Source organism: Musca autumnalis, unplaced genomic scaffold (genome assembly GCF_047663935.1).
Source record: "Musca autumnalis isolate F117 unplaced genomic scaffold, ASM4766393v1 scaffold_2, whole genome shotgun sequence".
Lineage (NCBI taxonomy): Eukaryota > Metazoa > Arthropoda > Insecta > Diptera > Muscidae > Musca > Musca autumnalis.
Window position 1 is genome coordinate 69517311 of NW_027411755.1, and position 22873 is coordinate 69540183.

The 22873-nt window shown below is 39.1% G+C and overlaps 1 protein-coding gene across 1 annotated transcript; it reads left to right on the top strand.

Moving 5' to 3' along the window:
- The first annotated feature begins 17103 nt into the window (after positions 1 to 17103).
- On the top strand, positions 17104 to 19139 carry LOC141394059 (uncharacterized). The gene is made up of 4 exons (XM_073967876.1): positions 17104 to 17377; positions 17432 to 17861; positions 18492 to 18616; positions 18684 to 19139. The coding sequence occupies exons 2-4, from the start codon at positions 17632 to 17634 to the stop codon at positions 18983 to 18985; spliced, it is 657 nt and encodes a 218-aa protein (XP_073823977.1). The 5' UTR covers positions 17104 to 17377; positions 17432 to 17631; the 3' UTR covers positions 18986 to 19139.
- The last annotated feature ends 3734 nt before the right edge of the window (positions 19140 to 22873 follow it).

Sequence of the window (22873 nt, forward strand, 5' to 3'; positions counted from 1 at the left end):
TCAACATCATCATTATTTGTGCTCATGCTCCCACTGAAGACAAGGACGAACTGACAAAAGATATATTTGATGAGCGTTAAGAAGAAACATATGACCGTTGTCCTGCATATGACGTTAAAATTATTCTAGGCGTTTTTAATATCTTTGGCCCAACAGTCGGGCCATACAGTCTCCATTGTGAAACATCTGACAACAGAATGAGGCTGATAGACTTTGCTGTGGCAAAAAACATGGTAGTTAGCAGCACCAGATTTAAGCATCTCGACATTCATAAGGGCACCTGGCTGTCCCCGGATTAGAAAACAAGAAATCATATTGATCACGTTATGATAGATGGGAGACATTCATCGAGCGTGTTGGATGTACGTTCGTTCCGAGGAGCAAACATAGATTCGGACCACTACCTTGTTGTAGCAAAGGTACGTACCCGGTTAAACGTAGTGAATTAAGTACGATCAGGCAAAACACGAAAGTTAGACATCGGTAAGCTGCAAACACCAGAGATAGCCATATCATATTCCACTCAACTGGCCCAATTGCTTAATCAAAGCTCTCCTCGTCCGAATAACATATCAGCACAATGGCAAAGTATTGACCATTCCATGTAAACAGCCGCAAAATTCATACTTGGATACCAAAGACCTCCACCGAGGAACCCATGGTATGACCAGGTGTATCGGGCTACTTTACAATCCGTAGCAACGTGTAGCGCACGAGATAGGTATAGGGTGAAAAGGAGAGAGGAGAAACGTCTCTTCCGCAGGAAAAAGAGAGAAATGGAAAAGCGGGTGTGTGAAAAAATCGAGATGTACAGGAGTCAGAATGAAATCCGAAAATTCTACCAAAGAGTGAAGCATTAAACTGATGGCTGTGGTACAGGCATATCCTCCTGTATAGACCAGCAAGGTAATTTGGTAACTGATACAGATAGTGTGCTCGGGATATGGAAAGAACATTTTTTCCAAACTGCTGGTATCCAATACTAACGACGAAAACGAAGATACCACAGATCCGATCCCGGAAGATGGTATTGAATGTATACCGCCCGGCCAAGATGAGGTAAAGACAGCAACTGGACTCTGTCAGTGGGGCTTTAGACCAGGCAAATCCACCATTGACCAGATATTTACCGTGAGACAAATCCTGGAAAAGACCCAATAAATGCAGATCGACACCTTCCATCTTTTTGTCGATTATAAAGCAGCCTTCGACAACTCTATACGTCCAAAGGTGTTCCAAGCCATGTCTGATTTTGGTATTCCCGCAAAGCTCATTCGGCTTTGTAAGATGATATTAACTGATGGTTAGGTTAGGTTGAAAAGAGAATCGCCACATGCCCGTATGGACATACACTTAAGCCAGGATAGGCCTGTTGTGCGCTCTAATTGCGGAAGCCTAAGGGGAATAAATTTTTATTGCTTAATTTATTAAAAGAAAATAAATTTATCAGTTAAGAAATTCTGTGCCATTGACATAATCTCTTAAGTTTTTGAACTCGCTTGCCCTAATTTGGTGGAGTTCTAGTATAGTGTTATTTCCTAGAAATTGGTTTTTCAGCGTCGCGAAGCCTGGGCAATGGCAGAGATAGTGTTCCAACGTTTCGTCTCCCTCTCCGCATGCTCTGCATTCGCCACTTTCTGCACAACCGATTTTGTGCAGTTGTGCTTGTAGCCCTAGGTGTCCTGAAAGGATGCCTTTCAGTCTACTAATGTCCTTTTTACTCATTAAAAGGAGATCCTTTGTTTTATCCTCGCCTGGGTTTCCCCAGAGGATTTTTGTATTTTTCCCTTTCTATTCAGTGTTCCATGCCTTTAACTCTAGACGCGCCGCTTTTAAAGGCTTAGCATTATCTAGGCTTATCGTAGTTTGCTCCCTGGCTGGCCTTGCCAAGGAGTTAGCTATCTCGTTACCCCTAATCCTTTTATATCCTGGTACCCATATAATGTTAACCGAACCATGGTGGGAGTAGTCGTTGATTGATTTTTTACACAGTTTTTGATTTCACCGTCTTGCTTGTTATTGCTTTAATTGCTGCTTTATTGTCCGTTAGGATGTTTACAGTGATTGGCCTTGTGTTAGATTTAAACCAGTTCAGACACTCTGTGATCGCTCGGATTTCGGCCTGTAGGATAGTATTATGATCCGGCAGTCGAAGGGAGATTATAGTTTCCTGGTCTTCGATATATAGATCCAGACCCGTTCTCCACCCTAGAACGGCCCCATCAGTGAACCCACAGCTTCCAGTTGGCATCCGTTCCAGGGTTCTATCGATCCACATGTATCTGTCCGGTATTAAAATTTTACACAATGCGGATTCAATTGTTTCAGGTATACGGTCTGATACAATATGATCTATTGACTCACCCGTCTAGCCCTTCTACAGAATATATTTGGATTCTTTCCCCTAAGAAGTATTATAACGTCGTCTGCATAGCAGATGGTTTCAAATCGCTCGTCGGTTAAGATCCTTAGTAGACTATTTATGGTGGTAACCCATAGGAGAGGTGATAGTATTCCTCCCTGTGGCGTCCCCTGACCAAATTTATCTCTTTTTGTTACGTCTTGTAGCGCGCAGCTTATCCGTCTATTCCTTAGCATGTGGTCTATCCAGTGCCTCAAGGCCCGGTTTACCTGAAACTCGTCTGAGGAGTGGATTAGCGTTTCGGTGCTGACGTTGTTGAACGCTCCTTCGATGTCGATGCAAACTGCGAGTGTATACAACTTAATTTCAAAGGTTCTCTCTATATGGTGTACTACCTCATGTAATGCTACTGATACTCGGTCATCAGTTAAAATAGGAAAGAACCTCTTCGAAGAGTTTATTACCAAAAGAGGTTTCAAACAAGGAGACGGCCTGTTGTGTGATCTTTTCAACATCCTGCTGGAAAAGGTCATACGAGACGCGAAGGTCAAAAGAAGTGGAACAATTACACAAACAGCCAAATGTTACTTGATTATGCCGACGACATTGACATCATGGGTCGATCGGCAAAGGAAGTAACTGACACCTTTGCAAAAGTCGAAAGGGAATCTACTAAAGTCGGTCTTGCAGTAAACGGCGATAAAGCCAAGTTGATGGTATCGACGCGTAATACGTCCACAGATCTCGCACCATCTGTGAATCTTGGTACCTAAAATTTTGAGGTAGTAAAGGAGTTCGTGTACCTCGGCACCGCCATAAACATAACAAACAACATCAGTTGTGAAATACGAGGAAGAATAGTGTTGGCCAACAGATGCTACTTTGGGCTAAACATGTGCAATAGTATAACAATAGACAAATCAATTGTATAGACAAATAAATGATAAACAGCCTTCAGTATGACCTGTCATTTGCTGTTGCTGTTATTTCGCTTCATGATTTTCCGGTGGATTCAATTCCTTCAGACTTTTCATGCTTTACCTTTTTAATTTAATCAGGGCTCATATGGACATGTGATTGATTTGACACATCTTACCCTTGTATTTCTTGAGACTTGGATGCTTCTGCATCTATCTTCGGAACGAAATTCGATAGCATCATATAAACTGCATGGATTGTGTGTCAAGGTTTGCTTAACAAACGACGTAAGAAACGAGACTGTAGACTTATGGAATGCGATATTATCATCTAAATTGCGGAACGGAATGCGATATTATCATCTAAATTGCGTGGATTGTGTGTCAAGGTTTGCTTAAGAAACGATGTAAGAAACGAGACTGTAGATATTATGGGTCATGAGATATTTGCTCTCATATGGACATGTGATTGATTTGACACAGCTTACCCTTGTATTTCTTGAGACTTTTATGCTTCTGCATCTATCTTCGGAACGAAATTCGATACCATCATATAAACTGCATGGATTGTATATCAAGGTTTGCTTAACAAACGACGTAAGAAACGAGACTGTAGATATTATGACTTACTACTTGTTCATAGCTTTTCAACGGTTGTCATAAGAACGGCGTTTGAATTCCGAAAGGGTTTCAAAAAACATTTTTGTTTGTAACATCTTCTGAGTAAATAAATTTTTGAAGAGTTTCTACAGCTAGACACGCCTCTGACACTTACAGCATTTGAAACTCTGTTCATTAAAATTGCCTCCATCTAAAACTTCCAATATTATGTTGTCGTCATTATATATGGCAGATGTGAAAACTTTGTCATCGATGGCAAATAATTAATGAATATCTTCTACGTGTTGGGAGAAATTAGAACAAAGATAAACGTCTTCAGAAACTTTTAAATGTCCATTAACAATCCCGCAAGATGAAGAAAATCATCAATGACAAAAGACGACAACACATTTAATTTCGTACTTTGATCCTTTTCTATTCTTGACAGGATAGTGGATATTTGATTATACGACATTGCTATTTTAATGATTTTATTCCACCTTAATCCATGGGTTGTAAAACAGATGTGACATTGGGTGACAAACATTCAAGCTTAATTGACTTGAGACCGCCATCCTCGAACATGTTGTGGATAAGTTTAGTATTTTGTTGTTGTTTGAGTTTGAAAAAATATACATACAACAGATTATTAAGAGACAATTTCCTTCTTCGTATGATTCGACGTTATAACCGATAGCAAAATTCAAATATTTCACCGACGTTACAACCGATATGACGCTATAAGCGATGACGTAATAAGCGATATTTATTTGTGTGGAATATAAAGGGCGGAAATTCGGAAATTCGTCGTTATAAACGACGACGTTTCTATATTTTTTACGTGATGTTTGGTATTATATCGGTCCACGTTTTGATCTATGGGGGCTGTGAACGGTAACTCCCGATTTTCGGTATTTTGAAGGCTTTTGCCACATTTTCTCACCGAAATGGATGATATTTAATATTAATGGCATGTTTCAGTAAGACGATTCGTTCTTTCGAACTACTACCAAATTTCTGTTTTTTTGAAAATTATTTGATTCCCGATTTTTGGGTATTTTGAAGGTTTCGGCGTCGTTATCAGAACCCCATTGTAAGAAAGTTGGTATTTAGTCTTTGATGGTGGTATACAATTTTCCAGAGGAGAATTATCAGTATAGAAGGGTACCACCTGATTTTCGGTATTTTCAAGATAGTGGCCTGAATATGTAATCGAAATGGCTGAAGTTTGGTATTTAGTATTCGTTAGGGATATACAGCATTCCTGAAAAAAAATTGTCGCTAAAGGACAAGGTTTTGATATAGTCACCATAGAACGGTATCTTCCGATTTACGGCATTTTGTAGGTTTTAGCCAGATCATTTTACCAAAATGACTGGTATTTAGTCTCCTTTGGGCCTGAAAAACTTTTCCCCCTGAAATTTGCCTGCATAGCTTCACGGGTTGATATAGCCACCGTAGAATGGTACATCACTATGCTGACTTGGGACTACCCAAAGGGTTGCTTACAGCAAAGAAAGTCGAGGGAACTGTAAATGTCTTGAGCAAGACTCTCCTGAGATGTTATCAGGATCCCTGCACAATCACCTACTTTGGAAAAAATCTCAGCCGGTATGGTTGAATAATGACCTGGCTGATTTTCGCAAGACAGCCAGGAAATCATATAATAAAGCCAGTAAATCTGCTCTCAGTACAGATTGGGATACCTATAGAGCTGACTTCAATAAGTACAAGAGCGAAATTGAGAAGGCTAAGCGAAGGTCATGGGTCTGCTTCAGTGAGTCTATAGAAGGATTTTATGAAGATGTCAGATTTCGCAAGATTATATTCTAGGATCCTAAATCTATAGGTGGCATCAAGCGGGAAAACGGCACGTGGACAAACTCCGACTGTTATCAGAAGTGCACTTTCCGGGATGTATTGACTTTGATGGTAATTTGCAGACAACCGATCAAAATCGGGGTTGTATAGGGGAAGACGAGCAACAGATATATAGATTGACCAGCATCCCAAGACTTAGATGGGCGATAGACAGCTTTCAGCCTTACAAGTCTCCTGGACCGGATGACATTACACCGCCTATGCTGCAAAACGTGGCAGAACCGGTGTTGGTAATCCTAAAGGAGACTTATAGGGCCTGTTTGCATCTGTCGTGCATACCTAATTCATGGAAGTATGTAACGGCGACGTATATCCCCAAGGACGTTAAGCCAAGTCACACATTACCTAAAGGCTACAGGCCTATTAGTCTTTCTTCCTTTCTCCTAAAAACTTTGGAAACATTACTTGACTATGAAATTAGGTCTCAATTAGACCCAACAATAATAAGCAAATGACAACAAGCCTACATCAAAGGCAAGTCAATAGGTACTGTCTTACACGAGGTGGTTGGGCATATTGAGAGACATATGGAAAGCTCGGGCTTTACGCTTGTAGCCTTCCCCGACATAGATGTGGGTTTCAAAAATGTAAGGCTTGAATCCATCCATAATGCACTCAACAACGCAGGAATTTGCTCTATTCTTGTTAGGGGGGTTGATGAAATGCTGAAAAGCAGAATTATAAACTCCCATCTAGGCGAGAGTTCAGTGAGGAGAAGCTGACACCTTCTTTGGCTTCTGGTAATAAATTAAATTCTTGTGAACTTCAACCGTCCAAAAACGAAGGTGGTAGCTTATGCTGACGACGCGTCGTCGCGACTTTGTTATTCTCATTAGCGGAAAGTTCTTGCCTACCCTATCGGACCTGATGCAAGGTGCTTTAGTACACCTGTCTTGCTGGACTCGCGCCAATGAACTTGGAGTCAACCCAGCTAAGACGGAACTCGTACTTTACACCAAGAAGCGCAAACTTCCCAAAATTCAGCTACCAGTCCTGGATGGGGTCGCCTTAAGACCTTCTTTAAAAGCCAAATACCTCGGTGCAATCCTAGACCACCGCCTAAGCTGGAAAAGGACTTTTAGACTTAAAGAGACGGGGGTGTGGCAATGCTCACACCTTGGGCATACAAAGGTTTTAAATCCTTTTAATGGACTACCTGAGTTCGGTGGACGCAATCATACCAGTGATTACATAACCACTTCACTCAACTTCAACTATCTATACAGACGGTTCCAAGATGGAGGAAAGTACGGGAGCCGAAATCTACTGCGAGAAGCCACTTATTAAAAATCCTTCAGAATCAATGATAATTGCAGTGTCTTTCAGGCGGAGATTCTTGCCATCAGGAAATTAGTGGAGTTGGTCAAAGGACTTTAATGCAGTCTTAAGCGGCTCTCAAGGCCCACACGTCATGGACTATGAACTCCAAAGCGATCCTCGACTGCACTGCTTGATGAGTTCGACTGAACTAGCACCTGCTGGCTCTCTGTCGAGAAGGCACACCAAAGATGGCAAACGGTACCTGGTTGCAGAATATCCAACGTAATCTGGCCTACTAAATCTCAACGTAAAACCACTTCCCTGTTTTCACTAAATAAGTTAGGCATAAAAACCTTTGTGGACTTATTACCGGTCACAGCATGGTCAGATCCCTAATTTCAAGATGAAGATCCAGAGATCCAGAAGAGACAGACACGATCGAACATCTACTATGTAGGTGCCCCTTGCTATATACGAGGAGATACCGATTTTTTGGTAGATATGAGATAAATACTCTGACCTTCTTCTCTGACATAGATCCCATCTCTATATACCAATTTGCCAAAAATCTTACATGACTTGGCAAACATATCTAATCTATTTTCATCTTCTTCCCTTCATAGGCGGATAACCCAAACATGACCATCATCACACCAACACCACATACTATGCTCACCACATCAAACCACAACCTATACAAATAAGTAAAAAACCCCAATGGCACCATATGTAGTGGCTGAAGAGCACGATAAGTCTCGAACTGATCAGCCGCTTTAGTCCACAATTTGGCCTTCGTCATATTTTGATGAAGATGGACAATACCGGGCCACAATTTCCGATACTTGCCCCCAATATCCAAAAAAATCACTAGAAGAGTATGCATGATACAACTTGAACGGGGCAACCAATTTGGTCCAAACTTTGGATCTCCTAATATTTTGTCTAAATTTAAGTTAACTTCTAAAATGGCTCATATCAGTCCTCACCTTAGGTTAGCTCCCCCACAAAAGTTCAACATTTGTGTTTAAGTGAAGTTTAAGGGCTGTTCGAAGATCCTTTGGAAATGTATACCGATGATGTACGTTGGGGTCCAGTTTACGGCGATATTATGTTCTCCGTGGACAAGTCCATGCTTCCTGACATACTGGTCCAGATGTTATACGATGACCCACTGAAATGACTGGTGGGCGCGATATCTATCAAAAAGATATGGCTTCCAAAATAAGATCCACTTCCATTCCTTTAAGTACCTCCTCCGCAACACTTTTGAACTCTAATCCGAATCTACATTTTTGTCGGCAAGTTCAAATGTACAAAAAGGTCCACAAAATTCTGAAAAGACCCTAAATACATTCGATCTGTCTCTAGATGAAAGTCTCATTCACATAGGCTGAGGGTACACTTTGCCTTTTTTACTTGTTTTAGCTAATTTTTCATACAACAAGTAAAAAAGTATCAGTCGGCTTTGCCGACAGAGATATACCCTCAGCCTGTGTATATTAAAACAATTTTATACCCAAAAAACGTATGTATTTAGGGGGTTTTAACAATTTTGGGCGTTTGAGCCGATAAAAATTTTGATTAGGATTAAAGATCAAAAGTTTTGCGGAGGAGATACTAAAAGGAATGGATCGACATTGACCATTATGGAAGTGGATCTCCAGCCACTACATATGGTGCCTATGGGGTTTTACACCCTTCGGGCTGTTTGCTCAAGAAGTATTTACTTGCCCCTGAAAAAAACTTTTACCATCGTAATTGAGGCAGCGAAATTTTTCCGAACATTTTTGAACTATTGTGGGGGAGGTACCTGAAGGAGTGGACCGATATGGTTTATCTTCGAACTTAAACTATGTTTGGACAACATTTTACTAAGGCCAAATGTTGGACCGAATCGGCAGATCCGTTCTAGAGTTATCTTGCGCTCCAACAACCTCACACGGTGTCATAGGGTTTTTTTTGCAACTTTCATGCTATTTTCTCAGGAAGTATGGACTTCCTGATGAAATGAAATAATGAAACTTGTACCGTCGTATGGGGGGCAGTGAATACAAGTTGCTAAAACAAAAATCAAAGCGATTCGAAAGATGGCCCTAACTGAACTTTTCCGAAATTTTGTGTGTGAGGTACCCGAAGGAGTGAGCCGATTGAGTCCATATTGAAACCTTATCTAAGTCTGGTACACATTTCAGGATGTGCAAAGTATGGACCAAATCGGTTTCTCCCTTCAAAAGTTATCGTGCGCACAAACTTTCCGATCATTTTCGAACTTTTGTGGGGGAGGTACCGGAAGGAGTGGACCGATGTAGCTCATCTTCGAACTTAAACTTAGTTTGGGCAAAATATTACGGAAGCCAAAATTTGAACCGAATCGGTTCATCCGTTGGAAAGTTATCGTGCGCTCCAGCCAGCAGGACAGACAGACAGACGGACGGACATTGCTCAATCGACTTCAAATTGTCTGAAACACATTTCGTCCAAACATACTTGGGGTCTAAAACCATTATTACGATGAGGCACATTTTCATTGTATCAAAGTGTATATACCCTCTTTAGCCTAAAGGCTGAGGGTATAAAAATAGCAGTAATACAACATCGACAAATTGGAGCCATATGTCCACATTTGAGGACTTTACGGAACATTTTCCTACCAAAATAGCTCTAATTTGCCACTTAAGGTTTCTAGTGGTTAAAAAGCTTATCCACAAAAGATATATGTATATATACATAGGTCCACATTTTGGTGTAATCCCCATATAACGGTTCTTCCCGATCGATGTTGCTAAAACTTCATACAGCGAGTTCTCTCTCTGGAAGGTAAACGATACTACCCGATGTGAAGTCTATTTAAGAGTTTTTCTACTGAAGTAGCATTTTTTTATTCTTCGAACTTCTTCAAAATGTTGAAATTTTCCAAGTGAAAATCATTCGCATTCCGTTAAAATAAGTATGGATTTAAATGGAATGTTGAGGAAAATAAAAAATCTAAGACAAAATTAAAATTAATGACTGATGGTTGAAACTGCACCGTTTATTAACAAATATTATCACTTTAATGCACACATAACAGCTTATTACAAATATACCTACAGATTTACAGGATTTCACTAGAAAAACGCAAAACAATCTTAATGCATATCCTTCCTGGTTTCACTCAACTTGACATACACATATACACAACCCCCGACAATGTCATGTTGTGGCTTTTATACATGGCAAGGTTATGCAGCAACTATAATATTCAAGCGTCTACATTAATGTACAGGGAAATTCTCCCTCCCACACATACTGATACACAAAATACTGGTTGTCAGAAATGAAGATGTGTGGCATTATGGCAATAAATAGTTAAATGGGATTTTTGTGTGAATGCATCAACTTTCTACGCGGTAATTCTGAGAAGTAAAATATGTCATATTTTGTTTGTGAGAAATGTAAGTAAAAAATGAAATTTGTTACAAAGCACTGAAATGAATACGATCGGATGTTCTACTGCTCTTAATTGGCTTTATTACACTTTCAGTGCACTTAAAATGTGTGTGTGTGTTAATTTTATGCAGCTGTTTTATGCTAAATTTCTCTGTAAGTCTTCGACAAAAGCCTTAAATGTGTAAACAAAACAGGAAGATTTAAACGCAACGGAAACCTTGGGGAAATGATAACTTGCGAGAATTACGCTTACAGTTGGTTACATTTCCTAGCAATTAATAACGTTGAAGGTTGCAATTAAGTTATTGCCGTGAATTTATTAAAAATGCATTCGATTTTACGTGACAGATTTTCAAATCACTTGAATTGATACTCTAGGGATAATTTGAAAATGAAATTGATTTTGTTTTTTGAATTTCAAATGAGTTTCATTAGAAATCGATATGTATATATTTTTGGAAAATTTCCCAAAGGGTTGGTGGAGGAGATAAGCTTGACAGGAAATATAGGCAATTAAATAAATGAAATTAATGTTTTGTCACATCAACTGAAGTGGATGTTGAAAGCGTGAACATTGATGTTTATTGTCAATGTCATAAAAAAGCTATATTGCCAAAAATTTTAGTTAGGTCCGATGTGAATGGAGTAACATAGGGAAAGGTGGATATTAAGCAGTGGTTTAGATGGGCTTTGATATTTTCCCGATAATTGAAATCTAGAATACCCCTCAGCGCATAGTATGGTAAATTAAATAATGCGGCTTTAGTGCTTTCAAACCCTTTATTTACTTACTTAGCTGGCCCATTACAGAACATTTGATCCATAAGCCGAACTAAGAAAAGATCTCCATTTCTCTCTGTTTGTTGCTTCGCTTTTTGGTATACCGCGCCTTTTCATCTCGTCTTCCACTTGTTTGCTCCATCAAAGCCTTGGCCTGTCAGTTTTGCATGTACCGCCATGTGGCAAGTATTTATACGCCTTTTTAGCGGGTTCATCATCGCTCATTCTTATGATATGGCCTAGCAAACGCAATCGTTGCATCTCGATAATTTTATCTATACTAATGTTTTTGTATACAGCTCGTGGTTCATACGACGTCGATATTCACTGCCAAAGCAGTTTGTCCCGCAGATCTTTTGAAGAATTTTTCTCTCAAACACCAAGCACTGCCTTATCTGCTTGTGCAAGTACCCATGCTTCGAACCATACATTAGCACAGGTAGTATCAGTGTTTTGTAAACCGCTGTTTTTGTTTGACGAGATGTTGCTTTGTTTTTTTTTTTAACTGATTACTTAAGCCAAAGTTGTATCTGTTGCCAACACAATTCTTCTCTTTATTTCACAACTGATGTTGTTTGTTGTGTTTATGGTGGAGCCGAGGTAGACGAAGTCTTTTACTACCGCAAAATTATAGGAACCAACTTCCACTGTTGGTCTGAGCTCTATGGACGCATTGAGCGTCGACACCATCAACTTTGTCTTTTCGCCGTTTACCGCCAGACCCACTTTTGCTGATTTTCCTTCGACCTTCTTAAGGGTATCAGTTACTTCCTTTACGGATCGTCCCATGATGTCAATGCCACCAGCATAAGCCAGTAACATGTTGCTGCTGCTGTAGATTGTGCCATTCCTTTTGACATTTGCATCTCGTATAACCTTTTCCAACAGGATGTTGAACAGGTCACACGAAAAGCTCCTTGTCTGAAACCTATTTTGGTACTGTATTTTTCGCAGAGGTTCTTTCCTGTTTTAAGTGAGGACTTAGTACCAGTTACAATCATCTAACAAAACCGAATGCGCTTTGCGGGGATACCAAATTCCGACATGGCTTGGAATGCGCTTGGGCGTAGGGGGCTGTCGAAGTGGGCCTTTTCCAGGATTTGCGCAGGGTAAATATCTGGTCAATGGTGGACTAAATCCGCATTGGTATGGTCCAATTATTTCATTGACTATCTTGTAGGCAATAGGGAGAAGACTTATGCCCCTAAAGTTAAAGCATACAGTCTTCTCTCCTCAGGTTCCAATCGTCGGGTACGCGTTCTACCTGTCAGATGGTGCTATCTAGCTGATGCATACACCTTATCATACTGTCGCTACATTTCAGGATTGTAGGGCATCTCTAGTGTCAGCGAACCACTGTTCTCTTCCACAATCCATTCCTTATTTACAGTCCACACTCGCAGCCTTTAAAAGCTATCCCTAATACAGGTTCCACTTACTCAGCAGCGAAACCTGCCCACCGCACTAACCCGCCGGTACACCAGTTTATTGCTGTCTTTACCTTATCTTGGCTGGGCGGTATGCATTCAATACCATCTTTTGGGATTGAATCTGTGGTATCTTCGGCGTCTTCGCTACTATTGGATACCAACAGTTTGGAAAAATGCTCTTTCCATATCCTGAGCACATTATCTGTACCAGTTAACAAATTACTTTGCTGGTGTCTACAGGAGGATGCATCAGTACCAAAGCCATCAGGTTGATGTTTTACTCTTTGATAGAACTTTCGGACTTCATTCTGGCTCCTGAACATCTCCATTTTTTCACACCCGCTTTTCCATTTCTCTCTTTTTCCTCTTTCCTTTTCTCCTGATACCTCTCTTGTGCGCTACACGTTGCTACGTTGCTATATGCCTCATTTTTCTCTTCGGTAGCAGCACGACACTCCTGGTCATACCATGGATTCCTTGGTGGAGGTCTCTCGTATCCAAGTATGGATTTTGCGGCTGTTTGCATGGAGTTGGCAATACTTTTCCATTGTGCTGATATGTTATCGGGACGATAAGTGCTTTGATTAAGCAAGTTGAGTGGAATATGCTGTGGCTATTGCAGCTTTCTGTTGTCTAACTTTCGTGTTGTGTTTGTTCGTATTTCATTCGCTACGTTTAACTTTATTGCAACGAGGTGTTGGTCCGAGTCTATATTTTCTCCTCGGAACGAACGTACATCCAACACGCTCGATGAATGTCTCTCACAACGTGATCAATTTGATTTCTTGTCGTCGAGATGCTCACATCTGGTGCTGCTAACTACAACGTTTTTTGCCGCTGCAAAGTCTATCTAAAGATATTCTCCTTTCCAATTTTGGCATTAAAATCGCCTAGAATAATTTTAATGTCATGGGCAGGACAACGGTCGTATGTTTCTTTTAAGCGCTCATAGAATATACTTTGGTCTGTTCGTCCTTGTCTTCAGTTGTAGCATGAGCGCCGATAAACCTAATGTTGAAGAATTTTGTTTTTATCCGTATTGTAGCAAGTCTTTCATTCACTGGGATGAAGCTGGAGACCAGATGTTTTAACCTCCGACCAACTACAAATCCGCAATCAAACTCATGCTTTGTGTCATGGGAGGGTTACTAACCCGAGAGCGCGGCACATGTTAGATCACTACCTTCAAAGGGGGTCAAAGTCAGCTCCCCAGATGACACCACGGTAGGGCAGTGTCCACTTGAGATTAAATAGGGACCAAAATAAATCCTGGGCTTTGCCATGTTAAAGCCGGTCAGGACCACTCCTTGGTACGTCACCAAAAACCATTACCTATAAAAAATCTGCATGAAAATAGAAAAGTATCTCTACGAACCAAAACCAACTTTTTAAACCCTCCACCACGAGTTGTATTTAACTAAATTGGAACAATTAAAACCTTCAAAATACCGAAAATCGGGAGCTAACTTTCTATATTATCCCAGAAATTTGTCAGTATATAGAGTTTTCTAGCCCTAAAGAACACAAAATACCAAATTTCAACCATTTCGGTGAGAACATGTGGATAAAGCCTTCAAAATACCGAAAATCGGAAGGTACAGTTCTATGGGGGTCATAATAAAACATAGACCTTGAAGTCCCAAAGAAGACTAAATACAGAATTTCAGCCATTTCGGTTAAATATTGAGGTCACAACCTTCAAAATTACGAAAATCGGGAGTTACCCTTCTTTGGGGATATATACAAATGTGGACCTATACTGATAATTCTCTTCTGGAATATTTTATACCCCCATCGAAGACTAAATGCCAAATGGAATCCATTTCGGTTTGATAATGACGCTGAAACCTTTCAAATACCGAAAATCGGAAGATATCGTTCTATTGGGGCTATATCAAAACATGGACCTATACTGACAAATGTCTGGGAGAAAGTTTCATAACCTCAAAGAAGACCAAATGCCAAATTTCAGCTATTTCGGTAAGAAAATATCGCTAAAGTCTTCAAAATACCGTAAATCGGAAGATACCGTACTATGAAGGCTATAACAAAATGTGGACCAATAAAGCTCATTTTCAATACCAAACATACTAGGAACAATAGAAACGTCGGTATCAATTTATAAAGCTCCATCTTAAATATTTCGAGCTGTATCTTGATTTCAATAGACAGACGGATGAACCGGCGGACAGACGAACATGGTTACATCGACTTATACTTATATACTTTTTAGAGTCTTCGACAATTTTTTTACACGTCTCCCATGGCGGTGTCGACTCCAAAGATAAATTTTTAGCTGGGAATAATTTCCTTTATTCCTAAGTATATTCGTTACCACCGTATCTAACACAAGTCAGTTTCTGTGTGATGTGTCCTAACAACAGACTATGTCAATCTCACGGCGACAGTCAGGTCTATGTTACCGGATTGACCCTGATTCACACAACACCCGTGTTACGGCCAGCGGATGTCACATTGGTGTACACCCGTTTGTATTTATATCATTTTTCGTTGTTGAGAGCAACATATCCGTGATTACCTACACCGGATTCTTTGGTCCGGCCGGAACGAAGGAAAACCCAAGGCCAATATGAATATACTCGGTTTGTCACATCCGCATCCATTACACTAAAACCTGACGGTATACGACAGGGATTTGTTGCTGCATGCTACAACAATTCAGTAGTGGTCGGCCACCAATCAGTAGTTGTCGTCGTCATGAGATTAAGAGACTCCCCTGTAGTTCTAATCCCTGAAAATGTATACTTTTTGCAATTTAATTGCAGAAGTGGTAGTAGGGGATTATCTTGTCTATTTCACTAGTCTGTTCAATACAGACCTATGTCGCTTGAGCCTGGATCTAATAACCAGTACACAGAATGTATGGGGTTAGCAGTCAGGCGTGAAACTACCGAGGTAGAGTTGCTTAACGCATACATCCCACCGTTAAGTAATTGTATACCAGGTTATCCAGGAAGGTCAAATCCGACTGATCTTGGGGGACTTTAATGTTCATCGTGCATTCGGCCCTCAACAATGTCCAGAGGGACATAGTGCTACCTATGCAGAATTAGCGGAGAGTGTCACAGTTCGCCTGATGTAACCATCGTGTCACCTGGTCTGGCAACTGACGTCACCTGGCAATCCGTCGTTTCTCTTGGATCAGACCATCTCCCCATAATTGTCTCCATTAGCAGACCGGCCGATTTCATCACCTCTGAGCGCCGCAGTTTCATCAATCATGGGAAAGATTGGGTTAGTTTCAGAGAGTTCAACACTCACCGCTCCAGAAATATGCCCAACCTATCTTATGCCTGGGTAGCAGAAAGGAAGTTTCGAAATATAATCACAACTGATGCCGCTCACTATACGGACGAATACCTGAAGTGAGACCAAATGTTCCGACAGAGGATACGGATTTAGCAAAGAGTTAAGGATGCGGGCATTCGGAGTTAACAGGTTGGTCGGTGAGCATAAGCGGACAAAGTAGCTAAATCATCTGAAGAGTTGCGACATTGGATCTGGAATAAGTGAATTGGCGCAACGGCTAAGTCACTTTCGAAACCTGGAAAAAAAGAAAGATTGGACCTTAGTTACGTTTGGCGACGATACGCTGACTGATCCTAAGAGGTGCGAAAGTTATTGTAATCGATAGAGAAGAGAAGAGTACTACATCACACTAGATCTCCCTCTGCCAAGGAGGAACTACCTCAATTTACAATGGATGATTGCATCACCAACGCTAAATCATCCCAAGCGTAGGGATGGAATTCCATGGCAATGCTGAAACAGCTGGATGAGCCAGGAGTTGAGTATCTTACTAAATTTCTCAACCTGTCGTTACTGAAGGCTGAACTCCGATTTGACTGATCTTATCACCTTTTCCACTTGAAGAATATTCAAATATCCGCCACAAAATCCACTGATACTCTGTTCACCACATGGACTGCAGAAGTTAGCACTGAGTTGAATGTCATGGTCGATGATGGCAGAATTCCGACCACTTACTACCCCAACATTCTAGGGGTCACATTCGACAGCATGTTCACGTTGCCTGCGCATGCCACAGCTATCTGCGACAGGCTGAGAAGTAGGGACAAGGTCTTCAAGTCCGTTGTTGGCATATAACGCTATAAGCCAGTCTTTGGAAAACTGAGCGGCACCAGTGTGGTCCACAAATATAAGCGCAACGCGATGAGAAAATATACAAATCTGTCATAAAGCTGCCCTGAGAACTGCATCTACAGTGGACCATTTACATAAGAAGACAAAGATTCTTCAGTACAGCAACACAATGACATGCTCACGTTGCAGTACTTGCTCGGGTGTTACCGTCAGAGCTATCCTAATCACCATTGATGCGACGACTCCTAGCCTCATCACAAAGTGTAAACTAAGACACCTACGGGAAAAAACCCCAAACACACGGGCTGATGTGTCTTCTTCTTTCGCACGCAAATAGAGAAAAAAGTAAAAAGACAGCATTTAGTAAACTTTAGCAGAATAACAGCTGATTTCCAAAACAAAAGCATTGGCGCGTTAAAAAGCAGAACAAATTGTACGCAGTAGAATATTTCTTTTTTATTTTAGTGCATTTAAAAAAGAAGAATAAATCGAAAGCCGGAGAATATTTTATATTTTTTGGTTAAATAACAACATGAATAAAAGAAAAGTAGACGTGGTTTGTTCTCCAGGAACATATAAACGGGTTACTATTGGTAAGTATGAGATAAAAAATGTGGAATCAAATTGATGCATTTTTCCGATTACAGTTCCACATTACAGGGAGACAGTTGCCGCAAATAGTGTACCTGATCTGGAAAATTATGATGAAATAATTTTCAGTGAATATACCCAAGCATCTACAGATGTAGACTCGATCACAGAATATGTGAATGTCGATGATCCCTATGATTCCTCAACTTGACTGCAAGATCAAAAAAAGTTTGTGTGGCTGGATGCATCCACAAAAATGCTCATTGCAAAAGTAAAAGAATATAGGCCTTTGGTTGGGAAAGTTGGGTCGCTAAAAAATAAAAGTCAAATGTGGAACAAAATTTCACAGGATCTCACAGCTTGCGGACATGAAGTTAATACATCTCAGGTGCAAGCAAAGTATTTTAACTTGGAGCGCCAATACAAGAAAGTACAACTGCACAATTCTAAAACTGGCCGCAATAGGCTAACCTGTCCCTATCAAAGGTAATTATACATATATTAAAGAGTATAGTGATCATTGAATAAAAGAGTCCTGACGAAGCGATGTGAATTAGGCTGGATATATGTATGTCAGCGTGGTCTGTTTCAATATATAACTTAGTGCAAATTGTGTAACCCTTTTGGGGGTTTTCAGATGTTTTATGTGTATTATGTAAAATTGGTATTCTTATTTTTTAACTCTAAATATTTTAGTTGATAGTAGTAAATCCAATAAATTTGAAGTTTGTTTGAAAAAAGGCCTTGGTAGTATCCAAAAACAGACTATTTAGAGTTTTGGTCGTAAATTTGACTACAAATATTTTTATTGTCCTTTTCTTCCACACTCCTATTTTTTTGAACAACAAATTTTAAGACTATTTATAATGTTGGTGTAAACAGTAAATAATTTAAAACATATTGCCACATTTCTGTTAATGAATTAACATTTGAGAAGTCAACAATGTTAAACAAATACATAATTGACCAAAATAGAGAAGTTTAACCATGTTTTTTGGACCACTCCATTTTGTGTATGAGCACTCCTATTATTTTGAACACAGCTGTAAATCTAAACATTTCATTTTTGGACTTTTATTGTAAACGTAATAACTTTGTTTTTTTTTATATATTTAGTGAACTAGATGAACTGCTTTTAGAAAAAAAAAAATCAATAAATCCGGAGTACGTCCTTGACAATGAAGCTGATGTATCAGCGGATGACTTTTCAAATAATGATTTCACAAATTCATCTGAAGCAGGTAAATAGAAAAAGAATGCATTTTTTATTTTCATACATAAAATTAGCAGTTATTTTTTTCTTATTAGATAAATTCGATTCAACACCTTCGAAATCCAAAAAGAAGAAGACGTCTCTGCAAGAATATATGGAAAAGGTTGAAGACCATATGAAGAAAAAGGAGGAAAATGACATAAAACTTATGGAAGTTATAGAAAAGAGTATCAAGAATAGAGAAGAAAGAGCTGAAAGGAAAAGTGCAGCTATTGGAAACTCTGGTAAATTTGTTGAAAACGTGGAAAATTTACATTCTGAATACTATTCATTTTGGTTGTTGTACATATATATGTACGTAGTTTTTGTATCGTCATTTAGTTATACATACATATGATAAATATATGTATGTGTATATTAAAAACATTTTTTTAATTTTAAATATATAAATTGAAATCTGTTTATTTTCATTTATTCTGTAATGTATTCCACAGCGTTTACATTAAATCTAAATACATATAAATAAAACAATATGTGTTTCAGAAAATGCATCTTAAATCATTTTATTTCAGCACAAAGTGAAAAGAAGGCAATAGATTCAAAGAATGAAGCGAATATTTAATAATAACATTTATTCATTACTTCGCAATTGGTCTTGTATGTATACGCAAATGGGGTCTCGTACTTTATTGCCTTGAGACATATTCCCATGCTCGCTCAAATTCTCACACTCTTCAGTCTCCAAATATTCGCTTTCGGAATTGAACTCTAGATCGTCCTCGTCCGCAAAATTGTGTAGCACACAACATGCTCTTACAAAGTGGCAATTTTTTTTCATGCCACGTAATTTGCAGTAGTACAACTGCCTAAAGCGTTGTTTAAGCATTCAAAAGGAATGCTCTATTCGTACTCGTCCAGAACTCAGCTTTATGTTAAATGTTTTTTGTGGCAGAGTTAAATGACCATTATCCTTGTATGGAGTGATTAAATTTTCCGTACAAGGATATGCCGAGTCACCCAGTAGATAATAATCTAGAAACAAGGAAGAAAGGCGTCAAGTTCGGTCGGACCGAACTTTTTATACCCTCCAGCAAGAGTTGTAATGAAGATCACATAATACTTCTATTATGGGGGCTATATTAAACCTCGCATCTATACCCACAACTGTCTACAGGCATGTTTAATAGAATAAATGTCTAATTTCAACTATTTCCGTAAAATAATGTGACTATAACCTATAAAATAGTGAATATGCGGAGACACGATCCAGGGTATCCAACGTAAATATGTATAAATTTTTTATCTTCGTTACAAATAGCCTGCAGACAAACTGAGACATTACCCTTTCGGTCGATGTAGTCATCTTTTCCGACACGAGGTGGGTCGATGACAATATGGGTTCCGTCAATGCAGCCTAAAATTAGATGAGAATGATAGTATATCGTTTGCTTTACAAATTGCCCCAAAGCTGAATTTGGTGGAGAGTTAGACGTAATGTCGTAAAAGTCCCCATGTGACCCCATGGGTGCAAAAAATTTATTCGGGGTCAAACGTAATTTTTGAAGGCATCATTTAGCTATTTCATTTTGACTACAATAATGGTCTTTATGTCTTTCAAATGGGAGTAATCGTTCTTGAGATATCACGATCTAAGAGTCAAAATACACATATGGAGGTATAAGCCGCGTAAATCAATTATGAGATCCGCATAAAATGAATAAATAAATCTGGTTACTTTTTGATTAAATCCACCCTTTTTAATAGTACGTTTAGACTTACAAAGGAAAGACACTCTCAGAGAGACTAATGCGCAAAATATTTTGAGCATCAATGTTCTAATGCCAAACCCCATCTGTCCACCAAATTTCGCTATGTGGGATTTTTTTCCAATTCAATGTCTACTTTGACTGAGCTTAATGAAAAACTATTTTTTTAAAGAATGAAATTCAAGCCGTAAGTCCACAGGGGAATTTAAATTTTGAAAAAGTATTATGACTGATGTAGTTTAGATATAATGTAATAACATATATATAAGGCATTAACTCCAAGGCAATAACCGAGGGTATACCGCAGCAGTTGTTACCTATTGCCTTATTAAAACAACACTTCTTGCCAAAAAAGGTTGCAGATTGCAATTTTATGGCATTATTTGGCCATTTGATTATATCGGGACTTAGGGAACTCAAAAACATTGACACCCTTGTTACTATTGAACCTATTGCAAACAACGATAAGTTGAAGCGGTCACTTATATCCCTGTAACTACAGGCCTCGTGACCCGCGAACCAAAGGAAGACAAGCATGTGCATTTTTGCCGAGTACTTCTTGTCCAATCGCATTTTTTGATATGGCTCCCAATTCAATAGACGCTGGCAGAGACTTTCGCACAGCGATCTTGAAATACGAAAATGTGTTCGAAACTCTTTTCCTTGTATGTTGGAACAACAGATTCAACATAATTTTGAATGGAGTTTCGGGACTGTTTTTCCAAAATCATTGGTATAAATTCTTGGTATTTAATGTCAATCCGTTTTAATGTCTGCATTTGCGTTTCAATGTCTACGTCTTCACTTTCTGATGAGGAAGATTCAATTAACATAATTGCTGCGGTCATGATATCGCTACGGTCTGCTTGATATCCTTAAAAATGAAATAATAAAAATTTATAAAATAGGTTCAAGTCAAGTTTAATTAATAATGCATACCTGCGCTTTTTACGAAATTATTGCATGCATTATGGGACTCCGTGGACACACTGTTGCAAGTAATTATCTGAAAAATCCATATTTTTTGTTAATTACTAATAAAACACATTACTATTAAAAAATACAACACAAGAGCCAGTGCAAAGATGAAGGTCTTTGCAAATGCTTTACAGTTGATGAGCTACGAATCTAGACTTGTAATCCCGACTATTTAGTATTTAGAAAGAAGATGCAGTTTACGCTCTATACGATATACATTCAAACTACAATCCCAATATTACCGATGAGCGTAGCATGGATAACGTGTAATAACGTTTGTGCCGTCCAGTCAGAATGATGTTAAAACAGCAGTGAATGGCCGAATAGTAATAAGCCAAAATGAGGAAATGAGCAAACATCCATGCTGTTCAAGACCGGATGCGATTGTTAAGTGTACCTCTACCATAGACCACATATTCATCGGATGAAAAATTCAGGAAGTGTCATAATTTTGACACAAAATTGCGTTTAATAGAATATGTCCAAAGGCATGTATTCCATTATTAGAGGGTGGTAAGAGATGCGACAATTTTTGATGCTATTGTATTTAGACATCGGAAGACAGTATATAGAGAGTATATCTAGATGGAAGGAAACAAGATAGATAGATAGATGATATAGGCAAATGTGTGGAATTGTACATAAATCATTTTGATAAAGAAATGTTGGTACCCGAGGCGGCAGCTTACAAAAATAGTCGTTTCCACAGAATTGCAGTATGGTACAACGGTGATAGTATGCACCAATGATGGCACTGCACCAGTTTAGTTGCCCAGGTATCTCTAAATCTGATCTAATAAACAAAAGGAGTTGTAAATTTATCTTAGTTTTAAGGACAACATTTCTCTCTTTCGGACCACATTTTTATACCCTACACCACTATGTGGTAAGGGGTATTACGTGTTAGTGAATTTGTATGTAACATACAAAAGGAAGCGAGATAGACCCATAGTTCCTTCTAGGGATATACATAGAATCACTTTCTGAGTCGATTTATGCATGTCCGTCCGTCCGTCCGTTCGCAACATACAGGTCGCATTTGTTGACCGATTTCGCTGAAAATTGGGGAATACCATTTTTTTAGCCGTCGGAAGATCAAGTTCGAAGATGGGATATATCGGTCCACGTTTTGGTATAGCCCCCATATAACGGTACCCCCCGATTTACGGTATTTTGACGTTTTCAGCTACATTTTCAGACCGATTTGGCTATAATTTGACATTTAGGGTTCTTAAGTGTCAATAAACATATATAACAAAACTTGTGGACATAGGTCCACGTTTTGGTATAGCCCCCATATAACGGTACCCCCCGATTTGAGGTATTTTGACGTTTTTAGCTACATTTTCAGACCGATTTAGCTATAACTTGACATTTAGGGTTCTTAAGTATCAATTAGGGATAGGTAAGTCGACTTTCGGTTAATCGATTAATCGACTTTTTGCAGTCAAAAATCTAAAAATCGTAGTCGACTTTTGTCTGGAGGGAAAATCGCATAATCGATTATCTTGTAATCGATTTTCGAGTTTGCCCATAGATTG

Coding starts and splice junctions, on each gene's coding strand:
- LOC141394059 (XM_073967876.1), top strand. CDS start 17,632: ATGCTCATTGCAAAAGTAAAAGAATATAGGCCTTTGGTTGGGAAAGTT. Junction 17,862..18,491: donor CTAACCTGTCCCTATCAAAG/GTAATTATACAT, acceptor TTATATATTTAG/TGAACTAGATGAACTGCTTT. Junction 18,617..18,683: donor CACAAATTCATCTGAAGCAG/GTAAATAGAAAA, acceptor TTTTCTTATTAG/ATAAATTCGATTCAACACCT.